The 13,152-nt window shown below is 40.6% G+C and overlaps 3 protein-coding genes across 6 annotated transcripts in view; 2 read left to right on the plus strand and 1 right to left on the minus strand.

The window, feature by feature from the left end:
- LOC139820471 (rho GDP-dissociation inhibitor 1-like) overlaps nucleotides 1–471 on the plus strand; it is a 21,276-nt gene extending 20,805 nt beyond the window's left edge. For all 4 annotated transcript variants that reach the window (XM_071790781.1, XM_071790783.1, XM_071790782.1 and 1 more), the window contains one exon: nucleotides 275–471. The gene's annotated coding sequence lies outside the window, so the exon portion shown is untranslated. The remainder of the gene's footprint in view (nucleotides 1–274) is intronic.
- The window catches only part of Singed (fascin domain-containing protein singed), a 20,077-nt gene extending 10,527 nt beyond the window's left edge, over nucleotides 1–9,550 (plus strand). The window contains exons 2-8 of the mRNA XM_071790766.1: nucleotides 4,435–4,572; nucleotides 4,959–5,202; nucleotides 5,648–5,781; nucleotides 6,243–6,529; nucleotides 6,725–6,885; nucleotides 6,970–7,440; nucleotides 7,744–9,550. Of these exons, the coding sequence (XP_071646867.1) occupies nucleotides 4,510–4,572; nucleotides 4,959–5,202; nucleotides 5,648–5,781; nucleotides 6,243–6,529; nucleotides 6,725–6,885; nucleotides 6,970–7,440; nucleotides 7,744–7,949 (1,566 nt within the window). The 5' untranslated portion in view covers nucleotides 4,435–4,509 and the 3' untranslated portion in view covers nucleotides 7,950–9,550. The remainder of the gene's footprint in view (nucleotides 1–4,434; nucleotides 4,573–4,958; nucleotides 5,203–5,647; nucleotides 5,782–6,242; nucleotides 6,530–6,724; nucleotides 6,886–6,969; nucleotides 7,441–7,743) is intronic.
- Rnasez (ribonuclease Z) lies at nucleotides 9,522–13,126 on the minus strand. Its single transcript, XM_071790749.1, has 6 exons — nucleotides 12,674–13,126; nucleotides 11,857–12,598; nucleotides 11,457–11,773; nucleotides 10,905–11,300; nucleotides 10,488–10,831; nucleotides 9,522–10,347 (listed from the first exon to the last, which is right to left on the minus strand). Exons 1-6 carry the CDS (start codon nucleotides 12,905–12,907, stop codon nucleotides 9,945–9,947), a joined length of 2,436 nt encoding a protein of 811 aa, XP_071646850.1. The 5' UTR covers nucleotides 12,908–13,126; the 3' UTR covers nucleotides 9,522–9,944.
- Between the last annotated feature and the right edge of the window lie 26 nt (nucleotides 13,127–13,152).

Genomic DNA, 13,152 nt, shown 5'->3' on the forward strand with positions numbered 1-13,152 from the left:
TAATTTACAAATTGAATATACAATTGCCAAGATTTGTTTATATCTTTACATAAAAATATAATACTTAATGTGTTTTTAACGCAGCTTTATCATCGAGTCATGTTTAATCTTGTAAATTCCTTATTTTGTAATATATTTGAAAAATTATAACAAAAGAAAGTCAGATTTGTAACATGACATCATTCTTTAAAACTGTTTTAATATTATTTTTTTCAATTTACATATCAATAAATCAATTAATAAATTTGTTAAGAAATCTATGTTTATATTGTAGGAAAAACTCAAGGTGGAATACGAAAAACTGGGTCTTATCACCAGTAGATTATGTTAAGCACAAAGTGAAAAAATATTTGTTTAATAAAAAATCTAAAAAAACAATGAGATTTTACTAATGTCATTGTAATACATTATTGGCGTTATGTTTGTAAAAATAAACGTATTAATTCCAAATAAATACAGCAGCAAATTAAATTAATTTCTTGTTGATCAACCATCTCACCTATTCCATAGACAATTTTACATGCAAACAAAGTAAAATAAATATTTCGCGTTGAAACTTAAATGATTTTGTTAAAGAAAAATTATGTTTTAATGGGAAAAATGTTGCTTTGGAAAGGTAAAGCAATTCTATTATACATACAGATATTCAGATATTACAATAAATATCATTCTGTAGATTAATAAATTATTAAAATAATATATAGATTAGAGAAATAATATAGCAAATTTAAAAAAAAAAATAGAAGAATTAAAATATATATATCTATATATGCAAATATAAATAAAAAATATATATGTATATTTGAAAAGAATATTTAAATCTGTAACAAACAATTGTATAATATAAGTGCAAACGAAATGTGGCAAAAAGACATTATTTCTGGAACACAATGATTATAAATTTCTATTTCTGAAATCCAGAGATAATTTTAAAAGATAATTTTGAATAGAAACGGAACGATATTATATATAAAATGCATATATGAAATTTATAAGCAAATTTTAAATATCGACATTCAGGTTTATTATAAATTAAAAATATGTTTAATTTGTAGTTTGACACATGTTCAACACGCAGTAATATTGCAAATCTCTTTACTGGTGTAGGTACTCTGTAGTAATAAAAATTGTGATGATTATTTTTAAAGTCGCATATTTTTCAAACTATTACGCATCTCACGATGCTTGATAAATTTCGTCGTAAACTGAAAAAATAAAAAGTGTATATTTTCTATTTTATGTTCTTGATATACTTTTATCGCCAATGTATAGATACAAGTTTCTCTATAAATTAGTTAGACCACAAAATCAAGTATGTCAGTCACAAAATATACGTAGCGAGACGTAATACATTTTATTTTGTATTACAACGAGAAAGCGAACATGAAAGCTGTAATTTTATTATTCGCTTTAATTGCGATCTTGGTCGCAGTTAATATCCCGGCTATTAATGCAGAACCCTGGGCTGGAACTGAACCTGACCATACTTTGGTACGATAAATTATTTTGATATTACTCTAAACAATAATTAAAATAAGATGATATAATTTCGCGTATGTAGAATATTGCATATGAATTTATTTTGGTCATTCTATCTTGTTACATTTTTACCTGTCAGTCATATATTTTCTACAAAGGTATGCAAGCAAATCTTTTTACGCGGAATACGAAATTTTTTATATTAGTTTATGACTTGTTATTTATTATTAGCGACAGTACAAATTTACAACAAAATTAAAATAATTTGTAAAAGCATGCATTATTTATATTCTTACACGTAAATATAATATTTAAAATGTTTTTGTTAGTTTTACTTTCAAGTGATATTTATCAAAATATGTGACACAGAATAAATGATGTGATAATTATTTTTATTGGCACATATCCTTTAAACTATCATGCATTTCACGATGCTCGATATATTTCATATTTTTATTCTTTTAAATTTTTAAATCTTATGTTATATTTTTGAAGTTATGCATGGCAAGTTAGCAAAACATGAAGGGAAGAAATCTAAATTTTTATATTTAGTGTAATACATTTTCATACATTTTCGTACATTTTCAAACAATAATAGCGTCACAAATGATTTCTGTCATCTTAAAGTTTAAGCACTATTATATTGTCACGTTTACTAAGGAAAACATTTTGTGTATTTTAGGATGATTAATGGGCCCAGGAGCCCAGGAGACACTAAATAAATTAAAGGCAAAAATAAGCGGATAAAATAATATGGAAATAATATGGAAATCCTGAGAGTATAATCTCGTTAATATTTAGTACATTATCGACAGACCAAAAATAAATTAATTAAATGTTTGTGAATTAAATAAACGCAGCAGCAAATTAAATGAATCTCAATTATTTAAGTCAAGTTATTTAATAATTATCCCTGAAAACATTTCTTAATACAAGATCGTCGCGATCGACGAAAGATTTGCCATCGTCATCGGGTGGCTGGTATTTAATTGTCGCTCTACGTAAATGCCACCGTCGAAAAAGGGCCAATATCAAACGAGAAGAAACTATAATTTGAAACGGTGATCTGAACGTTAGAATCTTTCGCATTCTGGTTGACCCCCATAAATTTTAAGAAAGCGGAGATCCTCTTGTTAGATTTAAAACGCGACGATTTATTTAAATCTATCGCTCATTGTTAAATTCGTAGTGTCGAATTATACTCAATTTAAGTCGCTTTTAACCATCCCTACTCAATACGTTGTCAATTTAACTAAAACAATATTAATTTAACTAAACCAATGGAGTTGAAATAAAACCGTTTTGTATTTCAACACCAATGGTAATTAAAAATAACAAAATGTTATTTAACTCAAGATATTGGTTTAAATTTCGTTCTTTAATATTTAACAGTGCTTGAGCTTCGAGAGCTTTTCCGTTCGTGAAAACATGAGCCTCTCGTGGATATTTACAGAAAGTTTCTAGCGAAGTGAAAATCTCCAACGGACGCCAACGGTGCGTTAATATCGTAGCGTAAGACATGATGCGGCAGAATTGTGATTAAAACCGCGAGACCGGAGGCAAAAAACCAGGCTAAAACGCGGCAGAATCGCCACGCGATGGACATATATACGAGCGAAATGGACTATTACGTTTGCACGTCACCATTAATCGGATTTAATGACGTCAATAGTTATAACTATTGACGTGAAATGTCAATCTCGTACAAACGCTCATTAAATCCGGTTGTACAACACCATCAGTTGTTGTTAATTACTCTACACTCTACATCATTGACGAACATATGTATAAATATAAATCCGATTAAAAAAAAACGTGTATAAACGCTGAACGAGTTGTTATAATTGCATCGCCAACTTGAGGTAAAATTACAAAAAGTACATCTGCTGTATTTCTTTGACAAAATCAAGACTTAGAGATTTCTTTGAATGTAGAAGAAACAAAACATCTTTTTGTGTAAACGAGCGTGCGTTTTTAGGAAGTTACAACCCGACGTTAATATTAAACCTGATTAATGGTGACGTGTAAACGTATAGCCATGGAGAAGTGGGCGAACGCTTGTCCGGCAAACAATAGCGAATGTTTCGCGTCCCGAGTCGCGGCGATAGCGTCGGGATGAGACTCGAGGGATCAATACGCGCACCGGCGGATTTCTCAATCGACGCGCAATGTAAAGCCTGCACCCTCCCACACCCCGCGTTCTTCCCCCGTGGATTTACATACTCGTGTGTGTGTGTGTGTCCCGCGAGTAATAAGCACGATGTACAGGTAACCCTCGAATAACACGGTAAATAATTGTGACAACTCTACTTTTTTCAATTTTTTTTTGTTATAATTCCTTGGAATCAAATGCACAGTTTTACATGAATCTGCGGAGTCTTGAATTGCACACGGTTTCTAATAGTACGGAACGCATCTTCAAAATTGTCGAATCCTAAGTCTCGAATCACGCGGAACCAATTAACTATATATTATTCGAGGGTCACACCTGTATTTCCATTGTACTTCAATCGAGACTCGATTGAACAATGAATGATTTTATACACACGCACGTAGAATCGCATACGCACGTATTGTAGATCCGGCGCGCGGCTAGCGATTGTGTAATTACCTACATAATTATATACGGAGAAGCGACGTAAGAGCGAATGTGATGATGGAAGCGGAAGTGCGTAATTCGATTGGGAAGCGATGAAGTACGCGCCAGGGGAAGCGAACGTGATGCTTTCTCGCGTTGATTATCCCTCGATCTCGAGACAGGTAGATTCCGCAAATTCTTGCGAACGGGTTCTCCGACTGCAGGACGCGATCGAGCGTAATATCACCGCGTAATGACGCGCTCGGGAATTTGTTCCTTTTTTTTTTTTTTACTACTTCGTCTTCGTGACACTCGAGACAATCGCGGCGTGCACGATACCGTTGAGACCGTTGTTTAATCACGCGTATTTGTTTCAGACGTTGAGAAGACAACTTGGGGTATCGTTTCGGTAAAGCGAGAGTAACCGAGTTCGTTCCAGCTACGGCAGCACGATGCAGAGCAACGGTTCGGAGAATGTAGGATCCGAGAATGGAGTCGACAAATCGGGATGGACGGTACGTATACCGATCGGTCGAACAGGCAAGTCAGTTTTAATGTAAACCGGCAGCTTGCCGAGGCTACGAAGACGTCGCGATAACGGCATCGCGCACGAAGATTGGGATCACCGTAATCCAATCTACTCTTCCTCGTCTCCCTTGTATAAAATTACCCCGCGAATCTAATCGCAACTGAATTATGAATAATATCGATAATCTTAACGGTGAAACGATCATTTTTCTTGTTCTACCTCTTACTCTTATTTTAATTAATTGTTCAACATTTAATTACTCGATAGACACGACAAATGTTTTAATTTAATTTGAATTTCAAATTTTAATTAAAATCAATAGTAAAAGAGTATAAATGAGTTACACGGTGATTGACGTGAGATGTCTTTCAGGTTGGACTGATCAACGGAAAGTTTAAGTATCTAACGGCGGAGACGTTCGGTTTTAAAATCAACGCTAACGGGTCGAGCCTGAAGAAGAAGCAACTGTGGAATCTGGAGGGCAGCGAGCATCAGGTTTTCCTTCGCTCGCACTTGGATCGATACCTAGCGGTCGACCAGTTTGGCAATGTAACGTGCGAGAGTGAGGACTCGTCAGATCCGGGATGCGCTTTTCAAATACAACTCGCTTCCGACGGTACTTAGACTTCACCTTGTTTAATTTGCATAAAATATCGGGATGTTAGAGATATAGAAAATCCAGTTGCGCCCTACAAATTTTTTCGTATCCTCCAAGTCAAGATAAGATATCTTCTTCGCAAAAAAAAATAGTAGATACGTTAAAAGACATATATATTAACCGAATGGCGAAAGGGGAACGGAGGAAAATCTTAACAATTCCGACTTTCGACATTGGGATAATATAATTTTCGCATCGCAATCATTCAGAAATGTTCGATTCATCGAACTATCCTTTAATCAAACTGGTCGAAGTATAAGAGGCTATTTTTATCTTCTACCGACTTGGCGTCTGCCAATCAGACGGTTATTCCAAACATCCGGCCTCAATCGGGGCTCTGTAATGAATGGGTAAACGTATATCGGCGATTCTCTCAAGGCATGGCAATCGTGACAAATTGCAGGCAGCGGACGATGGGCTCTGAAGAATCTCCAGAGGGGCTACTTCTTAGGCTCGAGCCAAGATGAATTGAAGTGTACCGCTAAGGCCCCAGGCGAGGCGGAGTATTGGCTCGTGCACCTCGCCGCTAGACCGCAGGTATATACCCTAAGTAGCCCGTTGCGTCTCGAGATTTCGCGAAGCGTTTACGGCGAACCGTTTTTGCGCAATCTAGTCGTCGTTACACGCACAACTTCACTAATAACTGTATTTTCTCAAGCAACTGATTTTCCCCGACAGTCTCGATTTGTTCCGCCGAGTTGTTCGTTCTTTTACGATTGTACTGTATCTTTATACAGGGTGACGTTGTACCATCGGGCATCTTTTCGAGTTCTTTCGATTAGTTTGAAAATTGATTTTTTTTTATTGAAACTCAAAAATCCGAGATACACTGGGCGTTTTTTCCAGAAACACCCTAGATACATATTTTTTCTGTTAAAGATAAAAATAATAATTTTAATGAGACAATTGTTGAACTTTCCAAAGTGAATTAGGCATTGAGACTTAATTATCTAGGTGATAAGCTTTCGATAAGCTAATCGGGAGATTTAATTATTCAGGTGAATCTTCGATCGGCCGGAAGGAAACGTTTCGCACATCTGAGCGCCACTCAGGACGAGATCCATGTGGACGCGCCGGTGCCCTGGGGTGAGGACACCCTGTTTACCTTGGAATTTCGCCCGACGACAGGCGACGACGACAGTCGTCATTCTAAGCCCGAGGGCGGTCATTATGCGCTACATACTTGCAACAATAAATACCTCGCACGTGATGGCAAACTACTGGACGCCTGCACGCGAGACTGCCTGTACGCCGCGGAATTCCACGCTGGTCTTCTCGCCCTTCGGTAGTCACACAATTTCTTTACACCTCTTCATATGTCGTGAATAAAGCCTTTCTTAATTAACAATTATCTCATATCGGCGAGGAAGGAAGAGATGCAATCGTTTCAAAAATGAAATTAATTTCAACATTAATTAAACATTTTGACGAATTAAATTGAACTGAGTTGAATTAATTTCGATAAATTAAACTTTTGCAGGGATATACACGGCGCGTACTTGGCACCGATCGGAAGTAAGGCCGTTCTGAAATCGAGATCAACGACCGTTACGCGCGACGAGCTTTTCTCGTTGGAAGAATCTCTGCCGCAAGCGTCCTTCGTCGCGGCGTTGAACCAGCGATACGTTTCTGTGAAGCAAGGTAATTTCTAGACGTTTAACGATCTTCCGTCGTGAGATGTCGAAAGGTAGTTAAAAATTATTGATTGACGTTCCGATTGATTAGGTGTCGACGTGACGGCCAATCAGGATGAGATCTCCGGCCACGAGACATTCCAGTTAGAGTTCGACCGGGTGACGAAACGGTGGTACGTGCGAACGATGCAGGACCGTTACTGGACTCTGGAGGCCGGCGGCGGTATACAGGCGTCAGATCATAAGCGCTCGTCGAACGCGCTCTTCGACCTCGCGTGGCAGTCGGACGACGGCACGGTCGCGTTGCGCGCGAATAACGGCAAGTTCCTGGCCACTAAGCGATCCGGACATCTCTACGCGAACGCCGACTCGTTGAACGGCAACGACTCCGACGCCGCCAAGTATTACTTCTACCTGATGAACCGGCCCGTGCTGGTGCTGCGATGCGAGCAGGGCTTCGTCGGGCCCAAGAGCGCGGCCAGCCCCAAGCTCGAGTGCAACAAGGCCGTTTACGAGACGATACGCGTCGAGCGATGCGAGCGCGGCTTAGTCAGATTCAAAGGTGATTACCTTTCTTCGATTCGCAAATTCGTTCATCGCCGCTTCAATCAACCTGAATTAATACTTTATCATACATACTTTTTTTCACACATAATCGTAAAATATAATATACAATATTATTATTTAAAATTATTAAAAAATCATATTATGTAAAATATTTTATTATATATAAAAGCATAATATATAAAATAATATAACGTGAAGGAGGGATGGCTGCTAATTGCATATCACTAAAAAATATTCCAGCCTTCCAGTTCACGTTCGTCCGGATTGATTCTATCACACATTTGTCCGTTCATTGCAGGACAAAACGGGAAATATTGGCACGCGGACAGCGAGGGAGTAACCGTGGACTCGGACGTGCCGTCCGACGGCTTCTACCTGGAGCTGCGCGAGCCGTCACGGATCTGCATCAAGTGCTCGGACGGCCGGTATCTCACCGCGGGCAAGAACGGCGCGCTGCGTCTAGGCGAGTCGGACTACGAGTCCGCCACGAAGTGGGAGTTCTAAGGATGAAAACGTAAATGCAACGGGCAAGATGTGTATTCCACTGCCTCCTCAGCTTTGTGGTCGTAACTCGCAGCATCCGTATCCCCGGGATAACAATGACGAGAGAGATCGGCGGTTCGCGCTGCTTCTTGCCGCGTACTTAATTGAGCATACCGCGTCGCGTCGGAACGACAGTTTACAGTATTCGACGTTCTGCTCCAATATATACTTTTCTTTTGCTCTCGGTAGAGCTTCGTGGATCCGCAGTATATTCAAGACTGACGGTTTCATCCCGCAACCGCGCGATAACGCAAAAGTCCGAGAGACGTCCAAAGGACCGGCTATTATAACTACCGGTCTATTTTATACGTAACACACACACACTTTTATATCTTTATATATTTATAGGTATATACAGTTTGCCACGCTGCGAGCTCAAATTTATATCGACATCTTTCGTGTGCATCACGTCCATTCGTAATTCTGCGAGTCGCCAATCGCAGAATTGATGTAACTATCGTCATTATATACACCTATTTTAGTTTATGTTATCCTCTGAGATAAAAGGAATTTATACGATAATGTGATCAGTGAGAGATCGCGCGTCCAGAGAGGAGCACAGATTTTGCTTTCTGCTCACAGCGTGGTGATGAGTTTTTGCTATCGTTATGGGTACATTTTTTATATATCAGATTATTTAGATGGATATATAGAAATAACAGTTAAGAAGGCGCAATTGAAAGAGAGGCAGATTCAATATCCGATCGATATCCAATCACTGCCCCCCCCGGTTAGATCCTTCGGTATTGATCCTTCCAGATTTAATTACCGAGATATATCTGTTACGATCATAAGTTAAGGAAAGCTCGTTTAACGAGATGCACACGCAGTTTCGCTACTATCCCGCTTCACACGTACATACTAGCCTACCGCGTATGTTAAGTGAATGAAATATGCCGAACTCTCTAAGGCTTGGTGATGGAAAGATTCGCACCGCACGGATTTGTGAAATCCTGTTCCGCTTTTTTTCTTATGTTCATTGGGAGCGATACTTCGACGCGTTTTTTTTAGCAGTAAGATAGATTTCATCTCCTCGCTCTTTTCGTAAACGACGAGCAAAATCGGCAGGATCGTTTTATGGATTTAAGAACTTTCTGGTATGTCGAGTAAAATTGCACGAAATGTAAGAGAATAGATAAGAGAGAAATATATATTCAGATAAGAGAGAGAGAGAGAGTGAGAGAGAGAAAAAGATATTAAGTTACATCAGTCTCGTGTAAATATATGTTTGCCTCTTGAATATCATTATCACTAATTACACTAATTGTAGCATGGTACTATGCGCACGTCTCGCGCCGCTTAATTTTAAACGAAAGCAAAACACGAATGTGAAGCGGGCGAGAAATATATGTTCGTTGAATATTTTATCTCTTTCGACAAGATGTTGCTCAGATGTTACATGTCTCGATTCACTGACGGCGATACACATATTACTCTCTTAAATATACATTATGTAAGCGGCAGTCTCTCTTTTTACTACTTTTTCACGGTAGAGCCGTATTAAGAACAATGGATGTAATAAATTAAAGGATGTAATAAGACAATTTTTTTATTGGTCACGATTTTGTCGCCGAGTTATTTCCCCAGCCACAAACGCAGTTCCTTTCGCAAACTGATTGTACATATATACAGGCTTATATACAGAACGATATATAAAGGATGATTCATGTCTATTGTACTCAGTTTTAGTGTGAATTCTTGATTCTCCGACGTTTTATACTGACTGATTTATACAAATATCGTAAGAGAAGTCATCTTTGTTTACAGATCAATTTGAAAATTTATCTACACGTTAAAAATTAAACTCTTAACGGTTAGTTAAATTCATTGCTATGCAACATATCATAAAATATCTGTTAAAAATGCTGACTTTTCACGCCAACAACAGAGAGAACTGTGTCGGATATTAGCAAAGTGGAAATTGTAATAACAAATTTATACTATCGTATAAAATATTTATTCAGCTGCTTCAGCCAGTCGTTGTCTTCTAGCAGCTCGGTCCTCAATCTCTAGGTAATGCTTGTTGAACATTATTTTCAACGTCGGGTACATCAAAGGCAACAGCGGCAATTGCGACAGGCTGATGTGCATATTGTCGTACGCGATGCCGACGTTATCTAGTTTAAGGCCGTTCGTGTTATCCGGCAGGTGAGGTATGACCGCGTAGCGTTGACTGAAGTGCGTCAACAGCGTGAACTTCGACCCCATCTGCTCGCCCGCTTGTATAGCCTGCGAGACCGTCGAGTGAAACTTGAGTTTCGCTTCCTCTATCAGATTGTCCTCCATCGTCGCCTCGTGGATGAGCAGGTCGCAATTTTGACCAAGTTTCACGAGATTCTCACACGGCATAGTGTCACCACTAGAAATATATCCATAATTTGCGTGTCAAAAAAAAGATAAAACATCTATTTTAAACTAAATTATAAAATAGTTAAAAGATTATGTTGAATGGACAATTAACTTGAGAGATTTTGAAGAAATATTCATGAGATTACTTACCTATATACTATTTTCTTTCCGTTATGAAGGGTCACGGAAACGCCGTAAGCATAAGGACAATGCTTGACGTACACCGTCCTCACGGCTTGCACGTTCAGCGTGTTGTACATATCTCTGTATTTGTGCGATGATGGATTGTGCATGTCCATGAAGAACTCGCTGTTCGAGACCAGCGTGAGTCGTTGTAAGATAGGCTCGAAACGTTTGTGATACATCTGCAGCCACGCGGCAATGTGCCCCGGCGCGAACAGATACAACGGGTCTTGCGTGACTTTCCCTCTCTCTTTCAGCACGCCAATCAATCCGATGTGATGATCCGCGTGCATGTGCGATACATATACCGCCTGGAAATACAATTCGAGTATTGTCGAGAGTTGTCGCTGCGGAATTCACGAAAACAATTAATAATCATCGTACCTTGATCGTTTTCAAGATGTTGGGCGTCTCAGATCTCCCGTAGATCCTCGCTATCTGCCCGAACGTGCCCTCCCCGCAATCTAGCAACATGGTGTGGTCCTCGTCCACCCACAGGAGTATGCCGCTCGTATTTCTGACCTTACTCGGTATGCTGGAGCCGGTGCCCAGCATGACGATCTTCGGATACTCTTCGCCGACAGGCAGCGTCTTCGTGCGGGCGCTGATGTCCGCTTGCAACTCCGCCAACGCGTCTAAAATGCCATCAAACTCGAAAACCTCGTCTATGTATTCCTTCGGGTGCAGTGATACCTCGATCTCCGTGTCGAACGTCAACTGCGGCTGTAGGTGGATGGTGTGATGCGTTCTGGGACGATGTATAATGGGCAGATCTTCCGCCTAAAAAAAAAAGAATAACTTGTATATATATTTAAAAATTTTTTAATTCTTTAGATACTCTTAAATTTTATTCTTTAGATACTTTTGAATTTTAACATTCTTAGATACAATTCTGGAATTAAAGAATGAGTTCGATGCTGTAAAAATGTGCCTCACCCTCGTCCTCTTTTGAAAGCTCTCCTCGTTTAAGAAGGGGAATATCTCGGGATGCAGCATGTGGAGTTTATGCTGATGCCTGTGCACCGCCTCGGTGCCCATGCACTCGTTCTCCTCGTTCACGACTATGTGACGCGTACCGAGACCGAATTTGCCCATCCAGTTCACGTAGCGAGAATTGTCCATCACATTTTGCGGCGTGAAGTGAATGACGCAGTACGGTACGTCGTCTTCGGTCGCCGTTTCCGTTTGATGCCGCGCGAAGGCAGGATGATTTACAAAGGACTCCAAGTAATCTTCCGATGGACATTCTACAACTGCACGCAAGATAAAATTTAAAACAGGTAAAAGATTTAGCCTTTAAAATGAAAGCTCAAATGAGAATTCTCTATCGACATACTTATAAGAGTAGGGCCTGGCGTCGCCGGCGAGCAAACATCCTTGCTCAAAACGACCGTGCCGTCAGGAAGAGTAACGTCCTTGCCGGCTTTGAGCAGACCGAACAAAGGACCAGGTTTCATCCCTTTTTCTACACATTTCTCTAAGCACAACGTGCCCGCTCGAGGATGCAACTTGCAGATGAAGGACATTACGGTCGACATTCTCTTATCAGGCCTCTGCTCGACCTTCAGTATCTTCGGCTCCGTTTCCGCTACTCTATCAGGTACTCGCTTGCCGTTTGAATTAGTCTTATAGTCGTAGTAATTGATGTTGTCGACCACCTCTCCTCCTATATCGATAGGCATTGCATCCTGCTCACCTGGCTTCGTAATGGAAACATACGAAACAGACATCACTGGGTCCACGTACGGCTCCGACTCGTCGCACTTGGCCTCGTGGATCTTCAGAGCCTGCAGCAACGAGATCTTCTTGATAGTATTGAACACGTCCACCATCCCCTTGGGGCCGTGCACGTTGATCGTCGGCACCCCGGCGTCCTGTATCGTCAGCAGCATCCCCGGCATGCCGCCCAGGTTATTCCAGGTCGCCGACGTTACGAACACGTGCTCCAACTTGATCAGCTTGTACTTGTGCTCGAACGCCAACCTCTGCGTCCCCTCGCCGCAGTTGAAGATGTACCTGGTGTGACCCGCGGTCAGGTAGACGCATCTCGACGTGCCGTAGGCCCCGCTGCCCAAAATCTGCAATTGGTAAATTTCGTTTAGAGACATTCCATCGGAATGTCGAGTCGACCTCCCGTTTCGCGTTCTACCAACCTGCAAGGACACCTTCGTGTTGCCGATATACTTGATCGATTTATCTTTCAACTTCTGCCTCAGCCTCTGTACGCCGAGCATCTGCTCGACGGAGCGCGGCATGTGGTTGTGGCGAATCGGCGAGAATTGCTTGTAGAGGACCGGCAGCAGCTCCTGCCGCAGGCCGCGACCGATGGGGAAGAGTGGCAACGTGCGATAATTACGCTTTACGAGCGAGCACACGTTGGGCCTCATTCGTTAGGTATTCTTTCTTTGTTACCGTGTCAGAAACAATCGCCGTCAATCGCAGGCATGTAGGAATCACACGTGCTACGGTGCGAGTAAACAGTCATCGCACCCCTGTGCTTCTGATGCAATCTCGCAACCCATAACCTGCAATAACCAACCAGCAAGCAACAAGCCTCGGGACACTCGCGACACCTACCAGTTGTGTGTGATCAGTACTTATTATTTTTTTAAATAAATAAAGAAAGCGAAAA

This window comes from Temnothorax longispinosus, chromosome 10 (assembly GCF_030848805.1).
Source record: "Temnothorax longispinosus isolate EJ_2023e chromosome 10, Tlon_JGU_v1, whole genome shotgun sequence".
Classification (NCBI taxonomy): Eukaryota; Metazoa; Arthropoda; class Insecta; order Hymenoptera; family Formicidae; genus Temnothorax; species Temnothorax longispinosus.

What these genes read in the sequence shown, in the direction of transcription:
- Rnasez (XM_071790749.1), bottom strand. Translation starts at nt 12,907, where the DNA reads ATGAGGCCCAACGTGTGCTCGCTCGTAAAGCGTAATTATCGCACGTTG. An exon ending in GCCAGGCCCTACTCTTATAA is followed by an intron (nt 11,774 to 11,856) that starts GTATGTCGATAG and finishes TCTTGCGTGCAG; the next exon opens with TTGTAGAATGTCCATCGGAA. An exon ending in GGAAAGAAAATAGTATATAG is followed by an intron (nt 10,348 to 10,487) that starts GTAAGTAATCTC and finishes ATATATTTCTAG; the next exon opens with TGGTGACACTATGCCGTGTG.